This window comes from Mustela nigripes, unplaced genomic scaffold (genome assembly GCF_022355385.1).
Source record: "Mustela nigripes isolate SB6536 unplaced genomic scaffold, MUSNIG.SB6536 HiC_scaffold_148, whole genome shotgun sequence".
Lineage (NCBI taxonomy): Eukaryota > Metazoa > Chordata > Mammalia > Carnivora > Mustelidae > Mustela > Mustela nigripes.
The window spans coordinates 5,917,942-5,933,355 of record NW_026739562.1 but is presented as its reverse complement, the minus strand read 5'-3'; the positions used below and the strand labels follow the sequence as shown (position 1 = coordinate 5,933,355).

At 37.7% G+C, this 15,414-nt stretch overlaps 1 protein-coding gene across 1 annotated transcript in view; it reads right to left on the bottom strand.

The window, feature by feature from the left end:
• Positions 1-15,414, bottom strand: part of LOC132008350 (very-long-chain 3-oxoacyl-CoA reductase) — a 160,672-nt gene that overhangs the window by 92,150 nt on the left and 53,108 nt on the right. The window contains exons 2-3 of the mRNA XM_059386869.1: positions 11,274-11,320; positions 9,893-9,968 (exon numbers count right to left, since the gene is read on the bottom strand). Coding sequence (XP_059242852.1) covers positions 9,893-9,968; positions 11,274-11,320 — 123 coding nt within the window. The remainder of the gene's footprint in view (positions 1-9,892; positions 9,969-11,273; positions 11,321-15,414) is intronic.

The following is a 15,414-nucleotide window of genomic DNA, read 5'->3' as shown; positions in this document are numbered from 1 at the left end:
CAGTGAGAGAGAGAATATAAGCAGGAGGAGTGGGAGGGGGAGAAGCAGGCTTCCCGCTGAGCAGAGAGCCCCATGTGGGGCCAGATCCCAGGACCCTGCGATCATGATCTGAGCTGAAGGCAAACACTTAACAACTGAACCACCCAAGTGCCCCACTAATAAAGAATGATTAAAAACATGTTATTAATCCAAACATAGGCAGAAAAAACAAACAAGGGAACAAAGAACAGATGAGATGAACAAAAAACAGAGTAAATGGGTAGATCTTAACCCAATCCTATCAACAATAACATTAAGTGTAAATGGTCTGAGAACCCCAGTTAAAAGGCAGAAGTCATTAAACTGAATTTTTTAAAAAAATGACCAAATCTATGCTGTTTAAATTTTAAGATTTAAAGATTTATTTAAAGATTATGCTTTAAATATAAAGCACAACAAAAAACAAATGATGTATTTTATGGTGACTAACATAACAAAATAAAAATTTTTAAAAATAATAAAAAATAAATAAATGAATATAAGGCGCATATAGGTTAAAAGAAAAGACAGAAAAAATTTATATACCATGCTAACACCAACCAAAAGAAAGATAAACAAAGCTGATTTCAGTGCAAAGAAAATTACCAAGAATAAAAAAGTTCATTTCATAATGATAAAGGAATGAATTCATCAAGAAAACATATCACCCCTAAATGTTAATGCATCTAATAACAAAAAAATAGACACAAAGAAACAGACAAATCCATAATTATAGTTGGGGATTTCAACACCCTCCCCACAGCAAGTACACAGAAAAATCAATGAAGATACAGGAGACTTGAACAATACCGTCAATCAACTATTTTGTATTTTTAAAAGCCTCTTCTGAGTGGCTTATAGAGATTAATCACTGTTCCCTTAAATCTGAGAAGAGAAAATTCAAGAATGACCAGACAAGAACAAAACTTCTAATGCTTCAAAATGTACTAGAGATTTGAGAAAAATCATCCTCACAGAAATGGCCAGCTTGAGAAAGGACAGTAAAAAATTCAAACAGATATTTGGCTAGCAACTAGTAGTTTTTTTAAATGTACTAATAAACTTTTGAAGTATTTTTATTAATTGGTATATAAACAAAGAATGACATAAGAATCTAAGATATACACGTAAGTCCTAATTAAGGTAAAACGGCCAAATTAGAACTGGTTTGACCATTTTAATTTTAAAAGCGGCTATATCTCTTCTTTCTGATCATATCACAGTCTGGAATTTAATGCCATTGCAACATTTCATTCATTCTTTGAACTTTTAAATTTTCTACATAGGTTTTCTCAGTTAGCTTTGCTATCCCAGCTTCCACAAACTATTTCAAGTTATGACCGTTGGTATCTTCATGAAAGGACAGCCTCTTCTAAAACTTTAGACAATACTGCAAATCACTGACGTTAATTACTCTTCCTATCCTCTGTGTAAAATTTGCAAATGTCATCTTTTGGACAAACTTGGTATCAATAATGACTGTATTGCTCCACACTGTCAACTTAAATATAACTTCTCTGATCCTTAACTGACCTTAAGATACTATATTAATATCACAGTGAGTTAAAGAAGGAGGCATCTTAAAGAAAGCCCCAATTCAGGTGGCAAAGTCACCGTGATAGGTGAGTTTTCTTACAAAGTAATAGCAGCACATAAAGTTAATGCATTTTAAGCTTCAGGGGAAAATGTTAACTTATCTAAATATATGTATAAGTAAGTATATAAAATACATTAAAATCCACAAAGAAAGCTTATGAATTAAATAATTTGAAACAAGTTGTTGAAAAGAAACTTGATCTTTGATAATATAGTCTTCTCTTAATGAGAAAGCTGTAAAAAAAAAAATTATTCTGTATCACCAGTGTCCAGCCTGGCCAACAAAGGTTCCTTATCTCCCCAAAACACTCTCACTTTCTAACAGCCTGTTAACTTTTTAAGCTTCTCTGTTGACTTTTGTCATGCCCTTGAATCATTGTTTAACAAAGGTTTCTCGATTCTAAAAAAGCTGGATTTCCTAATAATTATTGTTTCTTAAGGCTATGTTTTATTTTACTGACTGTCACTTAAACCACCACTCTAATCATTTCTTGTCTTGGGCACCTGTGATTTATGCTTATATTTTGCTATAATCACTAGTCTCCTGGCAACTCTTCATGCTACTGCCTTCACATATTTGGGCCATAAAATTAAAAATAATGAAATTGATTAAAGTGTATGTTATAGTCAAACCATCATTGGTATTTCCCAGATGGCCACTAGAGCACTACTGAGCAGAGAGGCTATTAGGAAAAAAACTAGACATGTAGTATATTTTCTGTATCTTTAATTAGCTCAACGAGAGCTGCCCTGTTTACCCACAACGTGGGAAGAGCCATGGTCTGACTAATAATGAATATCGTTCAATATGTGTATACTTTTCAGGATGGACAGAAACAGATTCATGCTCGTGTGCACAGCCTGGCACACAGCTATGAACAAAACGATATCTAAGATTATGGTTAAATGGTGACAATTTTAAAACACACTTTATAGAAGTCCCTGGAGCTTTTTCAATGCCTTTAGTGTCCACCATAAGGCACATGCCCTGAGAAAAATCACTAAATCATTAATTAGCTCTCTATTATACCAGAATTGGGTATTCTCTTCTGACACTGTTAATTATTATAATAAGTAAACCAGAGACCATCAGTCTTATTAACCAGGTGGATTCCTACTTTTCCTTCAAGTTTGCCAAAAGCTAGAGGCCCATAATCTGGAGGTCAGAGAACTGAGTCTTTAGGAAGAACACCCAAAGAATAACAGCCTCGGTAGATGGAGGCCTGCTGTAGTACTCTCAACCTCCAGGGATGCTGTAAAGAGTCAACTCCTGTTTAAGACTTCCTTCCCAGCATAATCTGACACTGCCACCAAGCTCAGACTATGGGACAGATATACCAGGAAACCGAGTCAGTATCTATAGGACTCTTTAATGCTCTTGCCCCAAGATCCAATGGAATAAGAATTAATTTTGCAACTGAATGAGGTCAATGAAGAAACTTTAATAGTGGTTTTAAGAAAACATTTTTTTCTTAATTTTTTACTCCCCCGCATCCTTCCTTGGTGGCTGACTGTCCTTAGGCAAACTGGAGCAAAGCACTCTTGGAATGGTGTGTTGCTCCAACTGATCCCCCAGAAATCGAGAAAAATATAGCTTATAAACTGTGGCAGATTGTATTCTCCAGATCCAGATTTTATTTTCCAAAAATATCTCCCTTCCCACATGCTCTTTTCCAATGTTAACCAAGTCACTCCTCCATCAAGAGGTGGAGTCTATTCTTTTCACCTGGGATCTGGGCAGGCTCGTGTCTGCTTTGACCAACAGAATATGACAAAAGTAATGCTGTGTGAGTTCTGAGGGCAGGCCACAAAAAGACATCAGCGTGTGATTTGTTGTCCTGCAACATCCACTGTGAGGGATGCAGTGACCGTATGAGGAGTCCAGCTCCCCAGAACTGGCCATGCTAGGCAGGCTATGCAAAGGCACCATGGCCAACAGTTCCAGCTCTGTCCAGCTTTCCGGTCATTCGCAACCATGGCACCAGCCCTGTGAGAGAAGCCATCTTAAATCTTTTGAATCAGCCTCTCCTCTACTGAGTGTCACAGTTAGGGAACTTGGTAATGCCATGAGAAGCCAAAGAATCATTTCCCCGAGTCCTGACGAAACTCCCAATCAGCAGAATTTCTGAGCAACTAACACAGTTTTATTTCACATTGGTAAGTTTGGGGTGGTTGTTATGCAGCAATAACAACTGGAACATAAACTATTCAATTGTTTAGGCAAATCTCAAGATGGAAACTGTATAGAAAATACAAGACATATTGATTGGCCTTGTCTGCAAAACTAATCAGAATGATGGTTAGATGGCATACAGGCCCTTACAGAGTTCTTCACCTTACATGGCAATGTAATTACTTGCATAGGCTCAATAAGAATCTATCCTTCCTCCTACCGGGATATAATTAGACAAAACAAATTTGTAACCATGACCATGCCAGAAACGTTTCATTTAACGGTAAATCTCATTTAATTAGGCATGACAAGCCCACTAGTAAGGAACAATAATTCCACTCCAATATGTAGAAACAAGGCTTCAAAGAAACTGTCCTGGCACCTGTGTGGTAGCCAGGATCTTCTGGGACCTTGGTCTCATGGGTGGTACAGAATGTTACTTTCTGGAAACGTTGACAAATCTGGGGATCTTGGAGTAAGAGGATACCTCTACAATCAGAGGCACCACAGACAAAGTGGGAGGCTTTTGGTTCCTGGTAGTTCATTACTTTAGCATATGGGAACTGCAAGGGCAATAAAAATGTTTCCGATAACTACAGAAGTGCCAGAAAAACATTTGAGATTCTAGGGGCTGCATGGTCAACTCTCTGACCCTGACATGTGGTTCTAGTTTCATTAAACATGAAAGTAAAATGGTTTACTATTACCTTGTTGTCCTTATGTAAATAAAACAGGCTAAATAAAACAAGGCATCACATTAATGATACTGAGAGTGCATCAGAAAATGGTGAAACAAACTTATTTGGTCAAATCTATACCTAACTACAAAGATTTGATCAGAGGTAAGATTTGAAAAAAATGAAAGTGATTCTTTTTTAACCTAACCCTATCCCTCTATTGACTACCTGACTAGTAAGATTTACATTTCTAAAAGCATTTCTTAAGAGACCATGGAATTACAGGGTCATCCCAGAGCTTTACACCCTAAGATAATTAACAAAAAGAGAGAAACACCTTGTTTGTTTGTTTTTTAATTTTAGTAATTAAAAAAACAAACACCTTGTTTGTTTGTTTGTTTGTTTTTTAATTCAAGTAATCTCTACAACATGGGGCTTAGACTCTTGACCTGACCAGAGATCAAGAGTCAAATGCTTCTGACTAAGCCAAACACCCCTTGTTTTATTTGTTTTAATCGAAGACAGAATTTGTATTCTTTTTAATCAAAGCTGATTAAAGTGAATGCAATCAGAATTACCAACTGCCATGTACTAATATGAACTGTAAATATCACCATCTCTCTATTCTGTGAGCCAATAAGTTGTTCTAAAAGCTAGTCTTTGCATTGTGCTTTTTGCAAGTAAAAATATAGTTCAGAGTTCAAACATTATCTAGGAGGGTTTTGCTTTGACAAATCAAAATTGACCAAATACTAAATATATTAATAATCCTGGCTAACAAAGATAATAAACGAAGCTTATTATATAGGTGTTGACTCTCAGCTTGTATTAATTCAACAGGTGACAGTTATCCTCAAAAAGAAGCGAAAATTCATCAAAGCAGTTGATCCCGAGAAGGCACTTATCCATTGTTGGCAAAACATTTAGTTCCCTACTAAACTATATATAATCCTTTAAAAATTCTCCTGAAGAACTTTTGTAAGTAGGTTGTCCTCCACACTCACAAGAAATTGCTTCTAAAGAAATAGAATCCCCAAGTTTACATAATGGAGAGTCAGAAGGTGACAGGAGCCCAGAAGAGTCCTGGTTTTTCTCAGTTGGCATGTGGTTTCTTTTTCAATCCCCTCCTTTCCTCTTTTCTTCTTTCTGTCACGTCACGTAGGAAAGGAGGGAGGAGTTTAACCTCCTGGAGTGAATGTGAGGGCTGGACTAGAAAAGACAAGTTAGCCTAGTTAAACTAACTTGCCTGACTTCTGTTTCTGGACTCAAGTCTGACTGATACAGAAACTGGTATCAGGAGTGGGATCCCCAAAAACAGACCTCAAAGGATTTTCTGGTATTGGTCTGATTTGATCCATAATGCAGTCGCATCGCCACTAATCAAATGAATGCTGGCTGCCGATTATAATACCGTATCCTCTGAAGAAGCGCCTTAAGGGACCAAGTGGCCGTCATATTTGAGTTGGCAGAAGTGATGAACACAGAGATTGTAGTATGGCACAGCTTCATCTCAAATGACCAGCTTGGGCCTTTAAGCTTTCAGTCCCATTGCTGAGCAGAGAAGCAGAGGCCTTCTATGGCAGCCCTAGGAAAAACTCTCATGTTTTACAGCCACAGGCTTCCCCTTGCTAACATCGGCTTTAACTGAGTCAGGGGCAGAATTACAGTGTGTAAGCTGCGCTCCCAGACTCACCACGTCTCATGTATGGAAGTGAGAACACTGAAGAAGACTCGGGATGGGATATCTGGGTGGGCTCAACTGAAGCCAAGGAGCTTGAACCCCTAAGCCATTCTGAGCCTCCCTTGCCAATGCAAAGAGAAACACCCTTCTCTCCTGTGTTGGAAGAGATTCGTTTTCCCTGGACAGAAGAACCTGCAGTACCTCACGATAACTTTAAGGCAGTTTCCTTGCAAGAAAATTCTTCTTCTCCTCACGACCCAACCAGACGATCCCCCTACTGCTACTCGTAACAGGGTAAGATCACAAGCATTCTTTGAGGAACAAGGATAAAGTCAGATCCATAAAGTAGTGGCTGACACACAAAAATAACTGCACAAGTGTGCTCATTTGTACTGGGAGATGGCTAGGAAATCTGGGTGAGAATGATTTGAAGAGTGTTAGGCCAAGGAAAACATAATCCAATACCAGACTGGGATATTTTTTTTAAGACAGGAATCACCAGAGATTTAGGACTTAACTGTTAGCTCGTACAACTGGAAGGCGCTCCAAGAGTTGACTTGGGTGGCTGACTGCAACTTGGGACCCCATGACGGCCTTCCATCTAGTAAGACTGAGAGGCTACAACTTTCTTGGCATAATGTAGAGGCAGGGATTCAAAGGCTTAACAAAAGAGGAACACTGGAGCGGATTTATCGTGTGCAGCTTGCACATACAACCCCTCCGCACTATACCCCCTAAGAGGGCCCAGTGCATATTCTTGGCACCTAAGGCTCCAGCTGCATAACCAGAGTGGCACTATATGGGCAAGAGGCTATTAGTCTGGCCTTTAACACCCGGTCAGTCATAAAATTCACAATGCTACAAAATGAGAACCTCTCCATGTTCTCTCCTTGTTTGTTTCTTTCATGGCACTATTACAAACTGCAATTATTTATTTGTCTGATTTGCTTTGCTTTGTTTTTTTGTTTTTTTGTTTTTGCTTTTTTACCTATTTTCCTCTGTCTCCTCCACCAGCATAGAAGTTCCATGAAAGCAAGAAAAGCTTCTGCCACACTCACCACTGTACACTGACCAGCTAGCACAGAGCCTGGTACACAGACATTCAATAAAGATGTGCTAAAGGCATAAACAGAGTTATTCTGTCTTCGTCGACATTAAATTGTGCTCCCTCCTTCTCCTGGAATAGAGATGTGCATGAAAAAACTATCCTGACAAAGAGATGATTTACATCTGAGCTGAAAACCTGTACAGGTATACATAAACTCCTCTTTGTATTTCTTCAGCTTAGAACTGACGACCTGGTCTGCTGATACCACCTTTCTCATTTAATTTATACGACACCCAGGAAAACAAAGTAAAGGTCAATTCAGTGCATCACCATCTGTCCCTTCATGAAAATGTTTGAACAGGATCCTGTCTTTATCCAGAACCGTACCTCTCTGCCCATAGTCGCATGTCACCTCATATCACAAGCTAATAAATTCTCAAATATCATTAAAGTATACTTCTGGCCTGCTGAGCAATTTTTTGTACAGGCTGGAGCACTTTCTCAAAGCCTGTCATGAGGGAGTTTTTACTTGTCTTGGGATCAAGTAGACGGTGGACTCGTTCAGATCACAGCATTTCAAAATTCAACATTCCATTTCATCAAAGGTTCTATTTTTCACCTATAAACCTTAACTTCCAGCCATGAGCAAATGCTTTCATTAACAGTCAGTTGGTCATCTACACATGCACCAACACATTTTTATCACTGTAAGAGTTAATTATACACATGAGCACAAGTAACTAAGAAAGAAACAGTGTTAAGATCCAGGCACTATGTAAAGTTCAACTACCTAAGCTAACTGCACGGGGCTCATCAGTGCCATGGCTTAAGTCAAATTCACACCTTAGACAAACTGCCAAATACTATATGTCTTGAACCTTCAGAGCTGTGTTTACATAATTCAAAACTTGAAAGTTAAAATCCTTAAATGCTAAAGATATAAAAATCTGTGACCATAACAGGGTTAAAAAAAAAAAAATTTAAGAAAAAAAACAAGACAGCATACTTAATATCGGTATTTGTAAAGATCTTTTTTTACATAAAGATAAAGTGCATTGGGCGCCTGGGTGGCTCAGTGGGTTAAGCCGCTGCCTTCGGCTCAGGTCATGATCTCAGGGTCCTGGGATTGAGTCCCGCATCGGGCTCTCTTCTCAGCAGGGAGCCTGCTTCCTCCTCCCTCTCTCTCTCTCTACCTTCCTCTCTGCCTGCTTGTAATCTCTCTCTGTCAAATAAATAAATAAAATCTTTAAAAAAAAAAAAAGATAAAGTGCATTTATATATAATCTATCCAGCAGGACCAGTTATGATCTGGAAAGAAACAATAACAAAAATATTCACCTCACAAGGATGTTTGAAAGCTTAAAAAGGATAATACATGTGAGGGAATAAATAAATAATAAAGCACCATATGAATGCTAATGGTAGGTAGTAATGTTAATAATAAAATACAGTATGTGGTACACCTTAAACTTACACAATGTTCTACATCAATTATATCTCAATAACGCTGAAAAAAAAATACAGAAGAAATCTCTCATCTGAAAGAATTGGAGCAGTTTTTTAGTTGGCTACTCACACAAGTTAAAGCGGGAATCCTAGAAAACGATAAATACACGTTGTAACCATTTTATTTAATTTAAATCTTGCATAAATGTAATTCATTCACCAATCGTCCAGGCAGGACCCCTGCCTTCCATAAGAGTTTAGGTCTGCTGACTCCTGTCTCGCCCACGCTCATAATGCATCCTTTATGATTGCAGTTTCAGTTCTTGTAAAGTGCAGCAAAAATTTCAACACATATGAAACGAGAGCAAATTTCTTATTTTTAATCATTTTTTCCAATTAGTTTACATTTGTCTTGTTCACCCCTAATTTGACAGCCGATTTCTGAAGGAACTCGCTTTTCTCACCCTTTTCAGAGCACTCAAATTAGTTTTCATAGAAACAACTCCCCCTTTTTAAACAAATATTGCATCTGTGTGGAATATTAAATAATAAATGCATTCAGCCTAAGTTTGGGAACACACAGCGCTGACTCTTAAAGCAAGTAACTTAACTCGTGGGGGGAAATGTGCCAAAGCCTCACACTCAGAAGCCGACCGGCCACAAACGGTCAGCACCCTGGGAACAGTGGTGTGCTCTACCAAGGAATGGACAGGACTACTTTACCCATCGGGTTGGTTAATTAGACATGAGTTAAGAATCTTTGCTACATAGCAATTCAGGTCTCTAGCACAGCTGACTAAAAAGAAAGCTCAAAAGATATATATATATATATATATATATATATATACGTATATATATATATATAGGCTGCCTTCTCTATTTTTCTTCAATTACATATAAAAAAAAATTTAGAGGCAATGATGTCAAAGAGTAAAAAAAAATGCAAGAATACTGAAATAAAGCAACAGAAAAGGAATTCAGGTGTTTAAGTAGAACATGAAAAAATAATCAGAGAAGCTGACTCCTAAAAACAACTTAAATGAGTCAGGAAAAGACATTTTAAGGAAATTTTAACAGTCCCATATTAATTTGAAAAAAGTTGATGACCCATTTTAAAGCACACCTTTTAACAACATAAGAAAGAAGCGTTCTCAACTATAAATACGTCAGTGCTAGATACCTACTTGAAAACATTCAACTTAGATTAGCTGTGTTCCTTTTGTAAATATGAAAGAAGAGGGTGAAAAACTTACTTATTTCACTGGAAACTTGATTCAGTTTATCCTGTGATCTGCTGATAAGGACAACCTTCATTCCATGTTTTGCTAACTGAAACAATAAAAAACACCAAGCAGTTGAATCACACCTGTACATATCATTAAAAAACAGAAATCAGATAAACTCTCATTTTAAGATAATCTGATAAAATGATAAACCCAACAAAAAAATAAATAAATAAACTTAAGTAGTAATGAATGGTCAATTCAAAATGAAGACTTTATAAAGGAGTCTTCCAAAGGGCTGTCTTTTTGAATCAAGCTAGTATACAAATGTCAAAGGATTTCAGAAAGAATAAAACTTTTACTTTTCACTTTACACCCATCTACACTGCTTTAGTTTTTAAAATCATAAGTACTGGGGCATCTGGGTGGTGTGGCGGGTTAAATGCCTCTCAGTTTGGGCTCAAGTCATGATCTTAGGGTCATGAGCTCAAGCCCTACATGCAGAGTCGGCTTGAGAGTCTCTCTTCTTCTCTCTCTGCCCCTCCCACTCATGCTCACAATCTCCCTCTAAAATAAATAATTTTTCAAAAATAAATAAATAAATAGTACCCACTACTTCTATAATTTAAAAGTCAGGTTTATTTTTTTTAATTTGTTTGTTTATTTGAGAGAGAGAGCACAAGGAGAGGGAGAACCAGACTCCCCACTGAGCAGGGAGCCTGATGCGGGGCAAGATCCTAGGACCTTGGGATCATGACCTGAGCTGAAGGCAGTGGCTTAACAGACTGAGCCACCCAGGCACCCATAAAAGCTTTAAAAAAGATCTGCCAAGACTGTCATCAGAATTGGGCGATATCATAAGCTGTGATGCCTCTGCAGAACCAGAGGGCAGGGAAGCTTGCCTTCAAAGAGTACTACCAACACTACTGCTTTGTACAATGGCCCTCAAATTACCACGGTCCCTATCCTTTCATGACATTACAGAGACCTTGAACCCTTTGTCCATGTCTGTCAATATCTTTTCATCAATCTTAATCTTCCTTATATAGAAACGATGCCATGGACTAGCCTGGAAATATAACTATTGCCTAATAACATAACCTCCTTTTGGAAAAGAGTTCAAAACAACTGACGAAGGACTGTCCATAATTACACAATATAAAATAAAACTATGCTACATTTTCCCCAATTCCAACTTACTGGAACAGAAAGTTTTATACTTATTTTTGCACAAAAATTTATTAAAATTGTCTTTGAGCAAGTGTGGGGTTTCTGATGAGAAATAAAGCATACCTATTGTACTATAAAGCAGTGTATTTGTTTTTAACTTCAAAAATCAAAGCAACTGTAAGAAATCATCCTGTATTTGTTGTTTTATTTTTATACCAAGAAGGTCTTGAAAATTACCTACCTCTTCTGCATATGATTTTCCAATTCCATCAGTACTACCTGTGACAACTGAGAAAAGAAAAAAACAGCTTAGTTTAAGAACTATAATGAAGAACCAATCATAGGATAGGACCCACCAATTATACACCAGAGGACCTGTGTAATACTTGAACGTAAAAGATGAAGGAACACTAGTGATTCAAATTTAAGACAGAATACCCACCATAGGAACTAAAATTTAAAGGGCTGTAACACCATGTCTTGACAAGGTTGTGGAGGAACTGGAACTTTCATATATTGCTGGTGGCACAGTAAATTTGATACAATCACTTTGAAAAAAAGCTATTTGGCATTAGGTCCAGAACTAACAGGGGCATACCCTGTGACCTAGCAATTTCCAAGAAGTATGAACGGATCATGTCTACCAAAAGAATGTCCATGGTAGCTTTATTTATGCATAATAGGTAAACAGGCCCAAACATTGATCTACAAGAGAATAAGTAAATGGAGGTATATTCCTATAACAGAATACTATATAGCAATAAAAAAGAACTACTGATATATTCAAAACATGCACTAATCTCCCAGATATTATGACAAGTGAAAAAAGCCTGACATAAAAGCATGCAAACTGTTATGATTCCATTTATGAAGGTCTCCCCCGCCCCCAAAAAAGGTGAAACTAATCTACAATGACGGAAATCAGAATATTGATTACCTCTGGGTGAGGGGGTAGATGACAAGGAAGGGACATTAAGGGATCTCTGGGGTAGAGGATGTATATCCTTTATCTTGATTTGGGTATAAAAGTCTGAAAGAATTCACTTTAAAAATGCATATTTATGTATATACCTGTTATACTTCAATAAACAATTTTTTGAAATTATGGGCAATAAAAAGAAATAGAGTATGATTTATTCTATAGGAAAGTATATTTATCTTACAAGCTCAAAAACCTTTTTTCTTTTTTTTAAAGATTTTATTTATCGAGAGAGAGAGAGAAAGTAAGAAGAGCACAGAGGGAGAGGAAGAAGCAGACATGCCACTGAGCAGAGAGCCTGATGTGGGGCTCCATCCCAGGACCCTGGGATCAGGACCCAAGCCAAAGGCATATGCTTAACCAACTGAACCACCCAGGTGCCCCTCAAAAATCTTATGTAGCAGAAACATTTGAAAATATAATGGGTCAGGCTTCATTATGGTACCTTATCTCTGAAATACTGGAATGACTCTTGTTACAAATTCAGAGCATAGCTATCCCCTCCAAATTGTTAGGGATGTGCCTCAAACTTCTCTGAGATTTTCCAAGCCATTTACAAATTATGGAAAACAAGTTATGGAGTAAAGTAGGATTTTCTTGTATTTGTACTAAAAACACTTTTTCCAAATTACACACGGGCAAACATATCAAAAAATAAAAACAGTATAACAAACTCCTATGTACCCATAACCCAGCTTCAAAGACTATCAACTTGATTTTAAATAATGTTGCTTCAACTATATACCCCCACCCACTTCCTCCCACCTCAGATTAAGTAAATCACTAACATCATATGACTTCATAAGAACTTCATTATATGTTATTTTAAATAGCCACAATACCATTATCACATTCCTAAACTGTAAATAATAAGTCCTAATTAAATTATCTAATCTCAAATCAAACATCAGTTATCTAATCAGTATGTAAATTCCCCCAAGTGTTCCAGAAAACTTCTAATAATTTGGTCAAATCAGGATTAAATAACTTCCATACTTAAAATTGGTTAATGTCTATATCTACTATAGATAGACTATAGGTCTATCTATCCATCTACCTTTCTGTATCTATTTATTCAATCTCCATCTCTTTCTCCTCTGCTTCTACTCCCTCTCTCTCCCCTTCCTCCCCCAACCCCCAACTTCCCTACTACTTGTCGAAGATACTGGGTCCTATTACTTTCCCAGCATGGCATTTACTGATTACATTCCCCTGATGTCATATAACATGTTCTTCTGTGCCCTAGTGGTTACCTATCAATACTTGATCAAATTCAAGTTTGATGTTTTTGGTAAGAATACTTCACAAGCAATGACACATATTTACATCAGGAGGCACATGTCTGGTTATCTGTCTTTGTTGTTTTATTAGCAGCCACTGTTAACCACTGAGATACAGAAGCTCATTAGATGTTGCAGAACAGTGATATTTGTGCTTTTAGGGTTGGGGGGGCGAGAGAGCGTGCTCTGTCAATACTCAGTGTGTACGTTATTTTAATAATGTAACTCAATTCTAACACTAGCCTTAGGACATGGGCCCCTGCAACTGTCCATGTACCAGGCATTAGTTGTAAATTCAGAGGTCCTGACAGGCATCTACGCTGACTGACTGCAAAATTCAGGGTTCCTGCAACTCCTCGGGTTCAGCAATTCACTAAATAAGTCACAGGACTCAGGACTTAAAAATTTGTGATTACAGGGGACGCCTGGGTGGCTCAGTTGGTTAAGCAGCTGCCTTCGGCTTGGGTCGTGATCCCAGGGTCCTGGGATTGAGTCCCACATCGGGCTCCTTCCTCGGCAGGGAGCCTGCTTCTCCCTCTGCCTCTGCCTGCCTGTGCTCACTCACTCTCTCTCTCTCTCTGTATCTGACAAATAAATAAATAAAATCTTAAAAAAAAAAAATTTGTGATTACGGTTTTTCAAAAAAAAAAAAAAAATACAAATCAGGACCAACCAAGTGAACAGCCACAAGGAGCAAGGTCTAAGAAGATCCTAAATGCACAGCTTCTGTGCCCTCTCTGAATCAGGGCACTTCACCCTCACAGAATACCAGTATGTTCACCAACTAGGAAGCCACATCAAGCTTCAATATTCAGCATTTTTAATGAGCTCCATTACAAAGGCATGGTTGACTGTATCACTGACCTCAACCCCCAACCCCCCCTTCCCTCCCAGAGATTGAAAGATTGAACTGATGTCACATGGCTCAGACCTCCAATCTTCTAATCACATGGTTGGTTTTTATGGCATGACCAGCCCCCATCTTGAAGCTATCCAGGATCCCACTATGAGTCCTGTCAAAGTATCGGGGCCCACCATGAATAATAAAGACAATCCTGTCACTCAGGAAATTCCAAGGATTTAGATTCTCCCCACCAGGACCAGGGATGAAGGCCAGTCAAATTCCTTATCATACAACAATTATTGTGGCTAGATAAATATATTACTCACTAGTGAATCAAATAATATAGTATAATTACATTTCCTTTCTTGGTCAACATTTTTATTTTCCTATAGTCAAATTGCCTTTTCTTCCATTTGCAAAGGTTTCTTTTTAAATCTCCCATTCCCTACCAGCCTCTCAGTACAATTTTCCACAGAGTCAATCCCATGATTTTTTTTTCTTTTTTTTTCTCCCCCATAGAGATTACTTCCCGGTTCCCTCCAGCTTTTATCCTGCTCCTCCCTGGAATGGCTACTGTGTTGCACAGCTGTTGTTCTAGAACATAACCATGGGAATTCCTTTGGCCTCCCTCTTCTGTTGAATATCTTATTTCTAGATCTTATTCTACTCCCTCATTAGGGATCACATCCACCAATAGCTTCCCAAGGACAGATGCACAAAGACACAGTTTTGTAAACAGTTTTTTAAAATAAACTTTTTATTTTAGAATAGTTTTTTAGACTTAACCAAAAAATGTGAATATAATACAGGGGGATCTCTATATTTCGAGTCGGGTTTTCCTATTACTAACATCTAATATTTGTCACAATTCATGAACGAATATTGGTATATTATAGTAGTCCCCTCTTTTCCATGGGGGATACATTCCAAGACCGCTTGTGATGCTTGAAACTATGTAGAGCACCACGCCTTATATACACTATGGTTTTTCCTAGACATACATACCTATGATAAAGTTCAATTTATGTTAGGCATTGTAAGAGATTAACAATGTTAATAATAAAATAGAACAATTCTAATGTACTATAATAAAAGTTATGTGAATATGGTCTCTCTCACAAAACCCTATTGTACTATATTCAGCCTTCTTGGGATGATGTTAGATAAAATGTCCACACGATGAAATGAACTGAGGTGAATGATGTAGGCATCATGATGTAGTGTTAGGCTACTAGTGACCTTCTAACAAGATGTCAGAAGGAGGATCATCTGCTTCTGG